Here is a 16480-nt window from a genome sequence, read left to right on the forward strand (position 1 = left end):
CAATTCTACACATTATGCTATTGGGCGGAGAGACGATATAGACATTTTATAGCTCATTTCATGCAATTCTACACATTATGCTATTAGGCGGAGAGACGATATAGACATTTTATAGCTCATTTCATGCAATTCTACACATTTTGATATTGGGCGGAGAGAAAGTGTATAGTTTTAAAAGCTAATTTACTACAATTCTACTAATTTTGCAATAGGGTGGAGGCAAATGTTTGCAGTTCTTAATATGATAACTGATGATCAATGGGTCCCACCCCAGTGAGTAATTCAACCATGCTTACTACAAGTTTAAATAGCTGGCCGCTAGATAAATTACCAATCTAAAACATTTTAGCTGACATGGGCTAATTGAGTGACTGTTGATGCACAACCAAATTTCGAAATTGCACCTTGTGTATTCCATTATTCTGAAAGTAAGTTGAGACCCGACTGAGTTCCCCCAACAACAAAAAAACGAAAAAACACACTGTATATATGTAACAGTATAACTTTAGACCGTCCCCTCGCCCATACCCGGGCGCGAACCAGGGACCCTCTTCACACATCAACAACAGTCACCCACAAAGCATCGTTACCCTTCACTCCACAAAAGCCACAGCCCTTGCAGAGCAAGGGGAACCACTACTTCAAAGTCTCAGAGCAAGTGACGTCACCGATTGAAACGCTATTTAGCGCGCACCACAGCTAACTAAGCTAGCAGTTTCACATCCGTTACATATACACGGCTCAAAAAAATAAAGGGAACACTAAAATAACACATCCTAGATCTGAATGAATGAAATATTCTTAATAAATACTTTTTTCTTTACATAGTTGAATGTGCTGACAACAAAATCACACAAAAATTATCAATGGAAATCAAATTTATCAACCCATAGAGGTCTGGATTTGGAGTCACACTCAAAATTAAAGTGGAAAACCACACTAAAGGCTGATCCAACTTTGATGTAATGTCCTTAAAACAAGTCAAAATTAGGCTCAGTAGTGTGTGTGGCCTCCACGTGCCTGTATAACCTCCTTATAACGCCTGGGCATGCTCCTGATGAGGTGGCGGATGGTCTCCTGAGGGATCTCCCCCCAAAGAAATGCCACCCCACACCATGACTGACCCACCGCCAAACCGGTCATGCTGGAGGATGTTGCAGGCAGCAGAACGTTCTCCACGGCGTCTCCAGAATCTGTCATGTCTGTCACATGTGCTCAGTGTGAACCTGCTTTCATCTGTGAAGAGCACAGGGCGCCAGTGGCGAATTTGCCAATCTTGGTGTTCTCTGGCAAATGCCAAACGTCCTGCACGGTGTTGGGCTGTAAGCACAACCCCCACCTGTGGACGTCGGGCCCTCATACCACCCTCATGGAGTCTGTTTCTGACCGTTTGAGCAGACACATGCACATTTGTGGCCTGCTGGAGGTCATTTTGCAGGGCTCTGGCAGTGCTCCTCCTGCTCCTCCTTGCACAAAGGCGGAGGTAGCGGTCCTGCTGCTGGGTTGTTGCCCTCCTATGGCCTCCTCCACGTCTCCTGATGTACTGGCCTGTCTCCTGGTAGCGCCTCCATGCTCTGGGCACTACGCTGACAGACACAGCAAACCTTCTTGCCACAGCTCGCATTGATGTGCCATCCTGGATGAGCTGCACTACCTGAGCCACTTGTGTGGGCTGTAGACTCCGTCTCATGCTACCACTAGAGTGAAAGCACTGCCAGCATTCAAAAGTGACCAAAACATCAGCCAGGAAGCATAGGAACTGAGAAGTTGTCTGTGGTCACCACCTGCAGAACCACTCCTTTATTGGGGGTGTCTTGCTAATTGCCTGTAATTTCCACCTGTTGTCTATTCCATTTGCACAACAGCATGTGACATTTATTGTCAATCAGTGTTGCTTCCTAAGTGGACAATTTGATTTCACAGAAGTGTGATTGACTTGGAGTTACATTGTGTTGTTTTAAGTGTTCCCTTTATTTTTTTGAGCAGTGTATATATATTTGGTCCGCAGGCCGCAAGTTGGCCATCCCTGATTTAATTGAAATAGCGTAGAATTCCATTCATTACTATGGAGGATTGCTCCTACTTGGGAGTATATTCAATATTAAATACTTAACAATATTAAAAGTTAAATAAAAGACATACATAGCATCAGCAATCCAGGGTTTGTATACATTAAAAGGTGGTCTCGTGCTGAACTGCACATGTGCAAGCCATCAAATCAAATGCACTCCTTCGATATAAAGTTGTTTTTTGGCGAAAATGAAAAACTGTCAGTTTGTCACTTTCACAAGGTTGTTAGTTCAAGGACTGATTTAAAATGCATCTTATTGACTTCTCAGACCTGGTCTGCTTAGTCTGTTTTGCAAGCATTCCCGGAAGTGTCATGATGTTGCGCCTCTGGGTTTAGAAACTCTGTGATGTTATGTGTCCTCAAGACGCCATCTTAACCAACTTAATTTGGCTTCAATGAGTCTTCACATAGGAATGAATGGTGTCATGTGATTTATGGCTTTGTCCATTCATACATATCATCGTTGGTGACAATCCAGTGGTGGGGAGGGAACTCGGTCATCACTAGCTTCTATGCATAGACATTAAAACCAGTAGAGTGATAGGGCTGACGTCATCCATGTATTCCTATGGAAAACTCCTGGTGGTGAATGAAGCCGGAAGTATTTGAATTTGAAGCGTGCCATATTGCTGAATGGGGCTGAATGGCACCAAAAAATCACTAAGGATCATGGTGGAAGTGGCCGTAACTAGTAAAGGATCATGGTGGAAGTGGCCGTAACTAGTAAAGGATCATGGTGGAAGTGGCCGTAACTAGTAAAGGATCATGGTGGAAGTGTCCGTAACTAGTAAAGGATCATGGTGGAAGTGGCCGTAACTAGTAAAGGATCATGGTGGAAGTGGCCGTAACTAGTAAAGGATCATGGTGGAAGTGGCCGTAACTAGTAAAGGATCATGGTGGAAGTGGCCGTAACTAGTAAAGGATCATGGTGGAAGTGGCCGTAACTAGTAAAGGATCATGGTGGAAGTGGCCGTAACTAGTAAAGGATCATGGTGGAAGTGGCCGTAACTAGTAAAGGATCATGGTGGAAGTGGCCGTAACTAGTAAAGGATCATGGTGGAAGTGGCCGTAACTAGTAAAGGATCATGGTGGAAGTGGCCGTAACTAGTAAAGGATCATGGTGGAAGTGGCTGTAACTAGTAAAGGATCATGGTGGAAGTGGCCGTAACTAGTAAAGGATCATGGTGGAAGTGGCCGTAACTAGTAAAGGATCATGGTCGATGTTGTCGTTTTCATCCTGCCTGAGAGAGTCAACCAGAAAGACAGTGGAAGAAAGATGCCCAACTTGGCGGAAAATCTGTCTACCTCCAGCGGGTGACGTTAATGCATAAATTGTTACAAGTGTATTGTATAAGTAGGACTCGTGACATCCCGGCAACTTTGAGAAAAAACACTTTATATCGGAGTTGTCTCGAGATGGCTATGCATATTCATGGCATAAGGCTAGTAGCATAGCATCTCTCTCTATTGAATACAGGCGGTTGACATCAACAACCCTCAACAAATATTTTAAAAAGGGTTACAATAATGAGATGTATCCACCAATCCAAAGAAAGGATAGGGGGGAATGAGACAGCCTGCTGTGCCGCTTTGTGGACAATGACTCCCATTTGTTGGGCGGAGAGACGTATCTTGTCAGTATGTATCTTGCCGCTGCCAGGTGGTAAGGGTAGGCAACAACACATCTGCCATGCTGATCCTCAACACGGGGACCAAGCACGACTCCAACACCATCATTAAGTTTGCTGATGACACAACGGTGGTAGGCCTGATCACCGATAATGACGAGACAGCCTATAGGGAGGTCAGATACCTGGCTGTGTGGTGCCAGGACAACAACCTCTCCCTCAATGTGAGCAAGACAAAGGAACTGATCGTGGACTACAGGAAAAGGAGGGCCGAACTCGACCCCATTCACATCGACGGGGCTGCAGTGGAGCTTCAAGTTCCTTGGTGTCCACATCACCAACGAACTATCATGGTTCAAACACACCAAGACAGTTGTGAATAGGGCACGACAACTCCTATTCCCCTCAAGAGACTGAAAAGATTTGGCATGGGTCTGCCGATCCTCAAAAAGTTATACAGCTGCACCATCGAGAGCATCCTGACTGCTTGCATCACCGCCTGGTATGGCAACTGCGCGGCATCCGGCCGTGAGGTGACACAGAAGGTACAGAGGGTAGTGCCATCCATGACCTCTATACTAGAGGAAGATGAAGGCCCAACATTTTTTCAAAAACTCCAGCCACCCAAGTCATAGACTGTTCTCTCTGCTACAGCACGGCAAGTGGTACCAGAGTGCCAAATCTAGGTCCAAAAGGCTCCTTAACAGTTTCTACCCCCAAGCCATAAGACTGCTGAACAATGAATCAAATGGCTACCTGGACTATTTGCATTGACCCCGCTGCTACTACTCACTGTTTATTATCTATGCATAGTCACTTTGCTCCTACCTGTAAAGTACCAGTCAAAAGTTTGGATACACCCACTCATTAAAGGGGTTTTCTTTATTTGTATTCTACATTGTAGAATAATAGTGAAGACATCAACACTATGAAATAACACTTATGGAATCATGTAGTAACCAAAAAAGTGTTAAAGTAATCTAAATATATTTGATATTCTTCAAAGTAGCCAACCCTTGTATTGATCACAGCTTTGCACACTCTTGGCATTCTCTCAAGCAGCTTCATGAGGTAGTCACCTTGCAGGAATTTCAATTAACTGTAATAAACGATGCTGGAGATGAGAAGCAGGTACGGGGAGTCAACATTTATTCAGGAACAGACAGGTATCGAGACAGGAACAGCGTCAACACACGGGTAAACAACGACAAACAACAATTAAGGAGGGAATTAGGGAAGGCAGGTGTGCGTAAGGATGGTGGCAGGAGTGCGTAATGCTGGGGAGCATGGCGCCTTGAGCGCCAGGGAGGGGTAACGGGGGCAGGCATGACATTAACAGGTGTGCCTTGTTAAAAGTTAATTTGGGGTAGCCTAGGGTGGTCTAGTGGTCTAAGCCACAGCCTCCGATGCACATATACCGCTGCAGCATGGCTTCGAATCCTGCCCACTGCAGATTTCAGCACACTCTCTCCTCTGTCTTTCCCACTGTCTCTTTCCAATAAAGCATAAAAAGAAATAAAATAAAAATATATTAAAAACAAAGTTCATTTGTGGAATTTCTTTCCTTCTTAATGTGTTTGAGACAATCAGTTGTGTTGTGACAAGGTAGGGGTGGTATACAGAAGATAGCCCTATTTGGTAAAAGACCAAATTATGGCAAGAACAACTCAAATAAACAAAGAGAAACGACAGTCCATCATTACTTTAAGACATGAAGGTCAGTCATTGCGGAACATTTCAAGAACTTTTAAAGTTTCTTCAAGTGCAGTCGCGAAAACCATCAAGCGTTATGATGAAACTGGCTCTCATGAGTTCAAGTTGCAGACACATCTTAACATCAACTGTTCAGAAGAGACTGCGTGAATCAGGCCTTTATGGTCGAATTGATGCAAAGAAACCAATACTGAAGGACACCAATAAGAGACATGCTTGGTCCAAGAAACATGAGCAATCAACAGTAGACTGGCGGAAATCTGTCCTTTGGTCTGATGAATCCAAATTTGAGATTTTTGGTTCCAACCACCATGTCTGTGAGACGCAGAGTAGGGGAACAGATGATGATGTGTGGTTCCCACCGTGAAGCATGGAGGAGGTGGTGTGATGGGGTGTGGGTGCTTTTCTGGTGACACTGTTGGTGATTTATTTAGAATTCAAGGCACACTTAACCAACATGGCTACCACAGCATTCTGCAGCAATACGCCATCCCATCTGGTTTGCGTGTAGCAGGACTATAGTTTGTTTTTTAACAGGACAATGACCCCAAACGCACATCCAGGCTGTGTAAGGGCTATTTGACCAAGAAGGAGAGTGATGGAGTGCTACATCAGATGACCTGGCCTCCACAATCACCCGACCTCAACACAATTGAGATGGCTTGGGATGAGTTGGACCGCAGAGTGAAGGAAAAGCAGCTAACAAGTGCTTAGCATATGTGGGGACGACTTCAAGACTGTTGTAAAAGCATTCCTCATGAAGCTGATTGAGAGAATGCCAAGAGTGTTCAAAGCTGTCATCAAGGCAAAGGGTGACTACTTTGAAGAATCTAAAATAATTTTTAAAATTATGTGTTTAATACTTTTTTGGTTACTACATGATTCCATATGTGTAATTTCATAGGTTTGATGTCTTCACCATTGTTCTACAATATAGAAAATAATAAAAATAAAGAAAAACCCTTGGATGAGTGGGTGTGTCCAATCTTTTGGCTGGTACCTTTGACCCAATGGAGGAACGTAGTCGGAGAGATGCTGATGAATGTCTTGCTCGAGCTGTGTATGCAACTGGTTCATCTCTGATGCTCACAGGCAATGTGTATTGGAAGAGATTTCTGAATATTCTTTGCCCAGTATACACCCAGTATACACCCCTCCAGACATGCTTCATCTACTAATTTGCTGGATCCAGAGTTCAACAGAGTTCAAGTGAAGGTTAAGCAAATCATAGAGAAAGCAGACTGTAATTGCAATAATCTCTGATGGGTGGTCTAATGTTCGTAGGCAAGAAATAATTAACTACATCTCCACCCCTCAACCAGTATAATGCAAGAGCACAGACACAAGGGACAACAGACACACCGGTCTCTACATTGCATCAATGATCTTGGACCACAGAAGGTATTTGCACTTGTGACAGACAATGCTGTGAACATGAAGGCTGCTTGGTCTAAAGTGGAGGAGTCTTACCCTCACATCACACCCATTGGCTGTGCTGCTCATGCATTGAATCTGCTCCTCAAGGACATCATGGCACTGAAAACAATGGATACACTCTACAAGAGAGCCAAGGAAATGGGTAGGTATGTGAAGGGTCATCAAGTTATAGCAGCAATCTACCTCACCAAGCAAAATGAGAAGAATAAGAGCACCACATTGAAGCTGCCCAGCAACACCCTTTGTGGTAATGTTGTCATCATGTTTGACAGTCACCTGGAGGGGAAGGAGTCTCTCCAAGAAATGGCCATATCACAGTCTGCCGATATGGACAGCCCCATCAGAGGATCCTCCTGGATGATGTATTTTGGGAGAGAGTGGTAAGCAGCCTGAAACTCCTGAAACCAATAGCTGTAGCCATTGCACAGATTGAGGGAGACAATACAATCCTGTCTGATGTTCAGACTCTGCTTGCAGATATAAGATAATAAATCTGTACTGCCCTGCCCACTTCACTGTTGCTCCAAGCAGTGGAAACTGCAGTTCTGAAATACATCAAAAAGTGTGAATATTTCTGCCTGAAGGCCATGCATGCTGCAGTGTACATGTTGGTCCCCAAGTATGCTGGCAAGAGCATCCTGTCTGGTGCAGAGATCAATAAGGCCTATGGTGTCATCACTACCGTGTCTTGCCACCTTGGCCTGGATGAGGGCAAGGTTCTTTGCAGTCTGGCGAAGTAAACTTCCAAGCAAGGGCTTTGGGATGGAGATGCAATGTGGCAGTCGTGCCAACATATCTCATCAGCCACCTGGTCGAAGGGACTGTTGATATGAGTTTCTTTCCCTTGTTGCCTGCATCATCCTCCAAATCCCACCAACATCAGCCGCCTCAGAGCGCAACTGGTCCTTGTTTGGGAACACACACACCAAAGCACGCAACAGGCTGACCAATACAAGGGTTGAAAAATTGGTGGCCATCTGGGCAAATTTGAGGCCTTTTGAGGCTGACAATGAGCCATACTCAACAAGGTTGGAAAGTGACAGTGAAGATGAGGCCTCAGAGTCTGATGTTCAAGTGGTGGACATTGAGGAGGTCCAGGGAGAAGACATGGAAGCCTGAGAGGAAGACAACCAAAGCTTTGGTTTCTAGACTATCATTTTATTTCACCTTTATTTAACTAGGTATGCCAGTTGCGAACAAGTTCTCATTTACAACTGCGACCAAGGTAAAGCAAAGCAGTGCGACACAAACAACAACACAGAGTTGGAAATAACAAACATACAGTCAATAATACAATAGAAAAAAGTCTATATACAGTGTGTGCAAATGAGGTAGGATAAGGGAGGTAAGGCAATAAATAGGCCATAGTGGCGAAATAATTACAATATAGCAATGAAACGCTGGAGTGATGAATGTGCAAGTAGAGATACTGGGGTGCAAAGGAGAAAAATAAATCAAATAAATAACAGTATGGGGATGAGGTAGTTGGATGGGCTATGTACAGGTGCAGTGATCTGTGAGCTGCTCTAACAGCTGATGCTTAAAGCTAGTGAGGGAGATATGAGTCTCCAGCTTCAGTGATTTTTGCAGTTCCTTCCAGTCATTGGCAGCAGAGAACTGGAAGGAGAGGCGGCCCGAAGGATGAATTGGCTTTGGGGGTGACCAGTGAAATATACCTGCTGAGCGTGTGCTACGGGTGGGTGCTACTATGGTGACCAGTGAGCTGAGATAAGGCGGGGCTTTACCTAGCAAAGACTTATAGATGACCTGGAGCCAGTGGATTTGGCAACGAATATGAAGGGAAGGCCAGTCAACGAGAGCATACAGGTCGCAGTGGTGGGTAGTATATGGGGCTTTGGTGACAAAGGGGATGCCACTGTGATAGACTGCACCCAATTTGCTGAGTAGAGTGTTGGAGGCTATTTTGTAAATGACATTGCCGAAGTCAAGGATTGGTAGGATGGTCAGTTTTACGAGGGTATGTTTGGCAGCATGAGTGAAGGATGCTTTGTTTGTGAAATAGGAAGCCGATTCTAGATTTAATTTTGGATTGGAGATGCTTAATGTGAGTTTGGAAGGAGTGTACAGTCTAAACAGACACCTAGGTATTTGTAGTTGTCCACATATTCTAAGCCAGAACCGTCCAGAGTAAGGGCCTCCCGGGTGGCGCAGTGGTTAAGGGCGCTGTACTGCAGCGCCAGCTGTGCCATCAGAGTCCCTGGGTTCGCGGCCAGGCTCTGTCGTAACCGGCCGCGACCAGGAGGTCCGTGGGGTGACGCACAATTGGCCTAGCGTCGTCCGGGTTAGGGAGGGATTGGTCGGTAGGGATCTCCTTGTCTCATCGCGCACCAGCGACTCCTGTGGCGGGCCGGGCACAGTGCGCGCTAGCCAAGGTTGCACGGTGTAGTCTCCGACACATTGGTGCGGCTGGCTTCGGGTTGGATGCGCGCTGTGTTAAGAAGCAGTACGGCTGGTTGGGTTGTGTATCGGAGTGCTACTCAGCCTTCATCTCTCCCGAGCCCGTACGGGAGTTGTAGCAATGAGACAAGATAGTAGCTATTACAACAATTGGATACCACGAAATTGGGGAGAAAAAGGGGTAAAATGTAAAAAAAATATATATATAAACAAATTAAAAAAAGAAACGTCCAGAGTAGTGATGCAGGACGGGCGGGCAGGTGTGGGCATCGATTAGTTGAATAGCATGCATTTAGTTTTACTTGCAGTTGGAGGCCACGGAAGGAGAGTTGTATGAAGCTCATCTGGAGGTTAGTTAACACAGTGTCCAAAGAAGGGCCAAATGTATACAGTGATGTCAATGGTGTCGTCTGCGTAGAGGTGGATCAGAGAATCACCAGCAGCAAGAGCATCCATTGATGTATAAAGAGAAGAGTCGGCCCGAGGATTGAACCCTGTGGCACCCCCATAGAGACTGTCAGAGGTCCGGACAACAGGCCCTCCGATTTGACGCACTAAACTCTATCAGAGAAGTAGTTGGTGAACCAGGCGAGGTAGTCATTTGAGAAACCTAGGCTGTTGAGTTTGCCGATAAGAATGTGGTGATTGACAGAGTCGAAAGCCTTGGCCAGGTCGATGAATAGAGCTGCACAGTATTGTCTCTTATCGATGGCGGTTATGATATTGTTTAGGACCTTGAGCGTGGCTGAGGTGCACCCATGACCAGCTCGGAAACTAGATTGCATAGCGGAGAAGGTACTGTGCGATTTGAAATGGTCGGTGATCTGTTTGTTAACTGGGCTTTCGAAGACCTTAGAAAGGCAGGGTAGGATAGATATAGGTCTGTAGCAGTTTGGGTCTAGAGTGTCTCCGCCTTTGAAGAGGGGGATGACCGCAGCAGCATTCCAATCTTTGGGGATCTCAGACTATACAAAAGAGAGATTGAACAGGCTAGTAATAGGTGTTGAAATAATTTTGGCGGATCATTTTAGAAAGAGAGGGTCCAGATTGTCTAGCCCAGCTGATTTGTCGGGGTCCAGATTTTGCCGCTCTTTCAGAACATCAGCTATCTGGATTTGGGTGAAGGAGAAATGGGGAGGCTTGGGCAAGTTGCTGTGGGTACAGGGCTGTTGACCGGGGTAGGGGTAGCCAGGTGGAAAGCATGGCCAGCCGTAGAAAAATGCTTATTAAATTCTCAATTATCATAGATTTTTCGTTGGTGACAGTGTTTCCTAGCCTCAGTGCAGTGGGCTGCTGGGAGGAGGTGTTCTTATTCTCCATGGACTTTACAGTGTCCTAGAACTTTTTGGAGTTTGTGCTACAGGATCCAAATTTCCTGTTTGAGAAAGCTAGCCATTTGCTTTCCTAACCGCCTGTGTATATTGGTTCCATTTTATCATGTATGTTGAAAAATGTTTTTGGGAGATGCGATGGATCATTGGGGATCATTCAATATTCCCTTTCTTTTTTTGTTCAGTTAAATCATCTCATGTGAAGAGTCAACTCATTTAATTAAAGTTCAATTCATAACTAAATTGTTTTTTACATTTCTATTGTACGGATTTAATCATTTGCAATTATGTCTACTTATGATAAAGGTTTATGTTTCTGCCTCCATATGATATATATTCAATGCAAAAAACATCTACATTTAAATTATATTAATATTAATTTGCATATATTCCTGTTCATTCCCACCTCTGAATATTCCCCAAAATGTGCAACCCTAGGTAGGACGAAATATATTTAAATAGTGGAGTAGGGTGGTGTTATTCTTTATCATTTGATTTCTTTATTTATTTTTGTGAGTGTAGTGGTAGATGGTGGGATAATTTTTTTAAAGCAACGTATAAGGGAGTTGTACTTCAGTCTAGTAGGTGGCGGTAATGCAACATTTATGGAATGCCAACCGCCGATAAACCTCATCGACGAAGAACAGACCAGGGCTTTTGGCACAGCTAGGTTGCTACACAGCAGTTGGTCAGACACTTGGGAGTGCCTGTCCTATAGTCCGCCACAGTGTACGTGTCAAAATACATTGTGAATCAATTTGAACAATTGAATTGTGTATTTGGTGTAAGCTTACCTTAGCGTGATGTTTTGATAGCTGTGTAATTCTCTCGGACAAGGTGAGTTGTATCGGTATATTCGCCAATATTTTCTTTAAAAAAATGTGCAATGCTAATTATTGATAAAAGTGACCTTGTCCGAGAGAGATTTTGGGCAGTTATCAAAACGTCTAACCAAGATAAGTCTACACGAAACACAGACCTTATTTAAAGTAGTTCTAAAATCCCCCAAAATAAATACGAAGCTTTACATGGACTTTCCTACCTATCCGATTTGGTCTTGCACTACATACGTACACGTATGCTACGGTCACAAAATGCAGGCTTCCTTATGCAACATTTTAGTGACAAAACAGTAGAGTTAACCTGTATTTTATATTTGGTACATGGGAATTTAATCGCAAAAGTTGTGCTTCCCTACTTCACGCAGACTTTTCTCCGCAACAAGTGAAATTGATGGAAAATGCGCATATTTTATATTCGCATGAAAATGTTTGGAACGCTGTTTTTTTAAACCAAAATTCCACACCAAAACAGGCTGAAATATCAGGCGATCTTTTTAAACAGCTCTTATATTAAAAAGGGCATTATCATAATTTTCATTATTTCACAGGATTATTCCAACCTCATAGTATTGAAATATAAATGCAGTGCCTTCAGAAAGTATTCACACCCCTTGACTTTTTCTGAGTTTTGTTGTTTTACAGCGTGTATGTAAAATGTACTAAATTGAAATGTTTTCGTGTGTAGATAGGTAAGAGAAAAGACAGCTATTTAATCCATTTTGAATTCAGGCTGTAACAAAAAAATGTGGAGACAGAGCAGCACCTCTGGATGGAGAGCAGTTTATGGATTAAGTCCCTTGCTCAAGGGCACAACGACAGGAAATGGTACCTTAGTGCTGATATAGGATCAGTTTAGCCTTTTAGATAAGATTATATGGGACAGGAGGGACTTAATCAGCACACTTTGTGAATATGAGTCGGGTTGCCAACTTGAGACCGGTCTTAGAAACAATTCCTCAATAATTATGAAATGAGTCTGACAATCACATGGAAACATACGACTGAGCTTTGAAAGTATATGATTTAATTCCGCATAATATGAAAAGTCAAGCTCTCTGAAAACCAGATGGATAATCACCTAACATTTAAATCAGTACATGGAATACAAATGCTATTGAAATCATTTTCAAATGTGATTGAGATTGTGATATTATTCTACAGTTTGTGTGAATGTAATTATCACCATTACCTAATAAGCACAATATAGATACACAATAAAACCCTGAGAGAAATTGTTCCACACTTTAATAAACCATCGCAATGGCTCAGTTATATACTTATTTTAAAAAATTATCAAAAATCAAAATGCCTTCCTTGCAATGATAAAGAATAAGGGATGGTGCAGACACACCCTCTGAAAGTCCTTGGTAGAAATGCTACAGGAAGAGGAAAGAAATGTACGTCCAAATACATGTAAAGTATTGGTGTGTTTAATACAATGCAAAATGTTCCTTGTTTTAATATCATTACAATAATAGCAGTCAGAACCATTCATCTTGAACATACAGTTGAGATTGATGTGCGTTTCAGTGTCGCCACCATCTGTCCAGCTATGAAGCTTTTAAACTGGTAGAAGACAGATCTGAGTTGAAACACTATTTCTAATGTTTCAAATACTTTAAGCGTTTGCTTCAGCCTGCCTGGAGTGCCAGGTCTGGTGGGAAGGGTTTGGGACTTCTATTGGTTTCACTGCAACAGGCAAGCTCAATCGAGCACAGCTAAAGTATTTTGAATGATTTCAAATAGTGTTTTAACCCAGGTATGGTTTACGACAGGGGTCAACTGCAGAGAAAAGAGTAGTAAATAGTGTTTTAACCCAGGTATGGTTTAAGACGGGTCAACTGCAGAGAAAAGAGTAGTAAATAGTGTTTTAACCCAGGTATGGTTTAAGACAGGGGTCAACTGCAGAGAAAAGAGTAGTAAAACAAACAATGTAACAGTACTGGCCCAATAAAAAGGTTGTACTATTTGGTCTTGTATACTCCGGTTGTACAAATGATGTACAACACATTTCACACAACTGTTGTGGTACAACACAGGTTTTTTTTAGCACAAAAATTATTACAGAAGTGATGTGGAGAAACTTTGTACAGACAAACTCTGTTGTATATCACACAACCATTCTGTTAAAATGCGTACATCAGTAGTACAACATGAGTGAGTACAGGGCCTTTTTGTTACTGGTGAACAACTGCAGGCCACACAAATAATAAGAAAAGGGAAGTATATCTCCTCCAGGTCAATGCTTTTCACATCTAAACAGATACATTGACAAGAGTAAATATTATTAATACTAAATGATAACATAAGGGAAACAGATAAAACAATAAGAGCAGAGCTACTGAGAACAAACTTCATTATAAACTGGGTGGTTCCAGCCCTAAATGCGGATTGGCTGAAAGCCAAGATATAGACTATACCACAGGTATGACAAAAAAATAACTTTTTACTGTTCTAATTACATTGGTAATCTGTTTATAATAGCAATAAGGCACCTCAGGCATTTATGGTATATGGCCAATATACCACGGCTAAGGGCTGTGTCCAGGCACTCCGCGTTGCGTCGTGCGTAAGAACAGCCCTTAGTCGTGGTATATTGGCCATATACACCACACCCCCCGAGGTGCCTTACTGCCATTATAAATTGGGTGGTTCGAGTCCTGAATGCTGATTGGCTGACAGCCATGGTATATCAGACTGTATACCACGGGTATGGCAAAACACATATTTTTAGTGTTCTAATTACATTGGTAACCAGTTTATAATAGCAATAAGGCACCTTGTGGGTTTGTAGTATATGACCTATATACCGCGGCTACTCCACGTCATGCTTAAGAACAGCCCTTTGCAGTGGTATATTGGCCATATATAACACCCCCTCGGGCCTTACTGCTTAATTATAACACAACCAACTAAACAGAATGACAATTATTACTGCATACAAATAAAAAAAACAATACTTTAGACTATTGCATACAGTTCTCCAAATGACATTTATTTTATACAAGGTATGTTAAGAAATACTTCCTTTGAACTATATAAAAACAAAACTCCAACAATTCTGTACATTTCGGAATCATTATCAAATCCATAGCTTCCCGACTTCAATATCCTTAGATAAAACTACAACTCTGCATGTCTAAATGTGTAGCACGTTCTTTAAATAACACACATTCTACGTCTCCGTCCCAAACAGCACCCTATTCCTGAAACCGTATGCTACTCAAATGGGCCCTGGGCAAAAATTATGCACTAGAGAATAGGGAACCATTTGGGATGCATTCTACAACTGCTGGCTCAAGTGTATAATACTAAAGACTTGAATAGAAACCATGGTGGATTGGAAAATGATTAGGAACCAGACTGTTCATGTCATAACAGTACTAATGGACCGGATGGCGATATCAATTCAAAAATAAACACATCTAAAAACACAACTTCATCCAGATGGGAGTTAAATGTAACCTAGGTACCAATCTGTTAAATGAAAAGAATCAAAAACACAAGTGAAAACTCTGACAGGTTTCACATAATTAAAAATGTCCAATGTTGCTGTTATCTCAATATAAAATATTTTCTGGGAAACAATTGATTACCCCATGGTGCTTTTTTTGGTATTATTATTATTCTTTTTTTGAAAAGGTACAAAAATAAAGTTGTTTTTTTTAGCAAAAGAGCAATTTCTCAAGTAACAATTTTGCTGGGACTGTCTGGGAGTCTGAGTGGGGAGGGGAAAACCAAAAACTAGCTGTTATTGTCAGTGGTTTGGAACTCTTTCTTATTGGTCTATTAACTAATTTAGCCACCAGGCAGACCAATACTCCATCCGACTAAAACAGGCTGAAATTCCAGGTGGACTTTTCAAACAGCTTATACACTAAAAGGGAATAATCATAATTTTCACAATATTATTCCAACTTCAGTGTGAAAATATATATAAAAACACAGAAAAAAAATACATTTTTGACTGCACTGTGCCTTTAAAAAGGTTTGGTTGCTATGTACATGGGAAAAGAAAAACCCAGGTGGTGAATAAAAGGAATAACCTAGATTAGTCAAATAAATACAAAAGATGGCGTGAACTTGAGGTGTTGAAAGTGAGGTGAGGACATGGATGACAACACAGAACTGGAAAGGCAAGCATTCCTACTACCACAAAATAAATACAAAAGATATTTGAAAATAAATAATCCCAAACTAAAAACTAACTCAAAATCCCATTTGACTGAATTGTCAGGAAATTCAATATTTCCCATTTAAAACATTCACCCTGTTGCCTTCAATCATGCGCGCTTGTGCACATTAAAAGGAGACCCACGTCAAAGGAAGAATGGGTTATATAACTTAACTAAAATAGATTTCAGACATTTTTCATTGCCAATTTGACGAATACATGATTCCTTCATGTAAGTTAAATGGTTTGATTGATGATTAGACAGATCAATGAATTGACCATATGTTTCCCATTGATCTGAGCAGTGCATGACCAACTAAATGTTGAGATGCTTCTCAATATATTCATATGAAGGTATGAATAATCCCAAATGTGAAAGCAGAGTACCAAAGCAGAATGTGAATATTTCAGCGCTAGAAAAGCGCTATATAGATTCAAGCAATGATTAATTATTAAATGGGACTGGGAAGGGGTATAGGGTGGAACATGAGTGGATGACAGGTTTAGGTGACACCAGATGAACAAAAGTTGAATTATAGAACAACAAAATAAACACACAGTCTCTTAAAGCAGTCACGTCCTTTTAGTCCTCTTTAAAATTGCATCCATCTTTCCTCCTAGAATCATTCCTAAAAATCTTTCTCCATCCACATCTCCGAAAGCATCTCACAGGAGAAGCTTCCCATTGCGGTGTATTTTCAGAATCTTTCCTAGTCTCTGTTTTGCTGTTGCAAGTCCTTTCTTTGGACGTTTCCCTGAGATGAAGGAAGGAGGAGGCAACGGGTAAGAAAATATTTTGTCACATTTGTGAATGTCAATGTGCAGGGTCTTGCTCATTAGACACCAAATGGAAGAAAACAGACATA

The 16480-nt window shown here is 42.1% G+C and overlaps 1 protein-coding gene across 1 annotated transcript in view; it reads right to left on the reverse strand.

The window, feature by feature from the left end:
• Positions 1–12775: 12775 nt before the first annotated feature.
• The window catches only part of LOC139416853 (histone lysine demethylase PHF8-like), a 30994-nt gene continuing 27289 nt past the window's right edge, over positions 12776–16480 (reverse strand). Inside the window, exon 21 of the mRNA XM_071165989.1 lies at positions 12776–16369. Within this exon, the coding sequence (XP_071022090.1) occupies positions 16281–16369 (89 nt within the window). The 3' untranslated portion in view covers positions 12776–16280. The remainder of the gene's footprint in view (positions 16370–16480) is intronic.

Source organism: Oncorhynchus clarkii, chromosome 9 (assembly GCF_045791955.1).
Source record: "Oncorhynchus clarkii lewisi isolate Uvic-CL-2024 chromosome 9, UVic_Ocla_1.0, whole genome shotgun sequence".
Taxonomy (NCBI): Eukaryota; Metazoa; Chordata; class Actinopteri; order Salmoniformes; family Salmonidae; genus Oncorhynchus; species Oncorhynchus clarkii.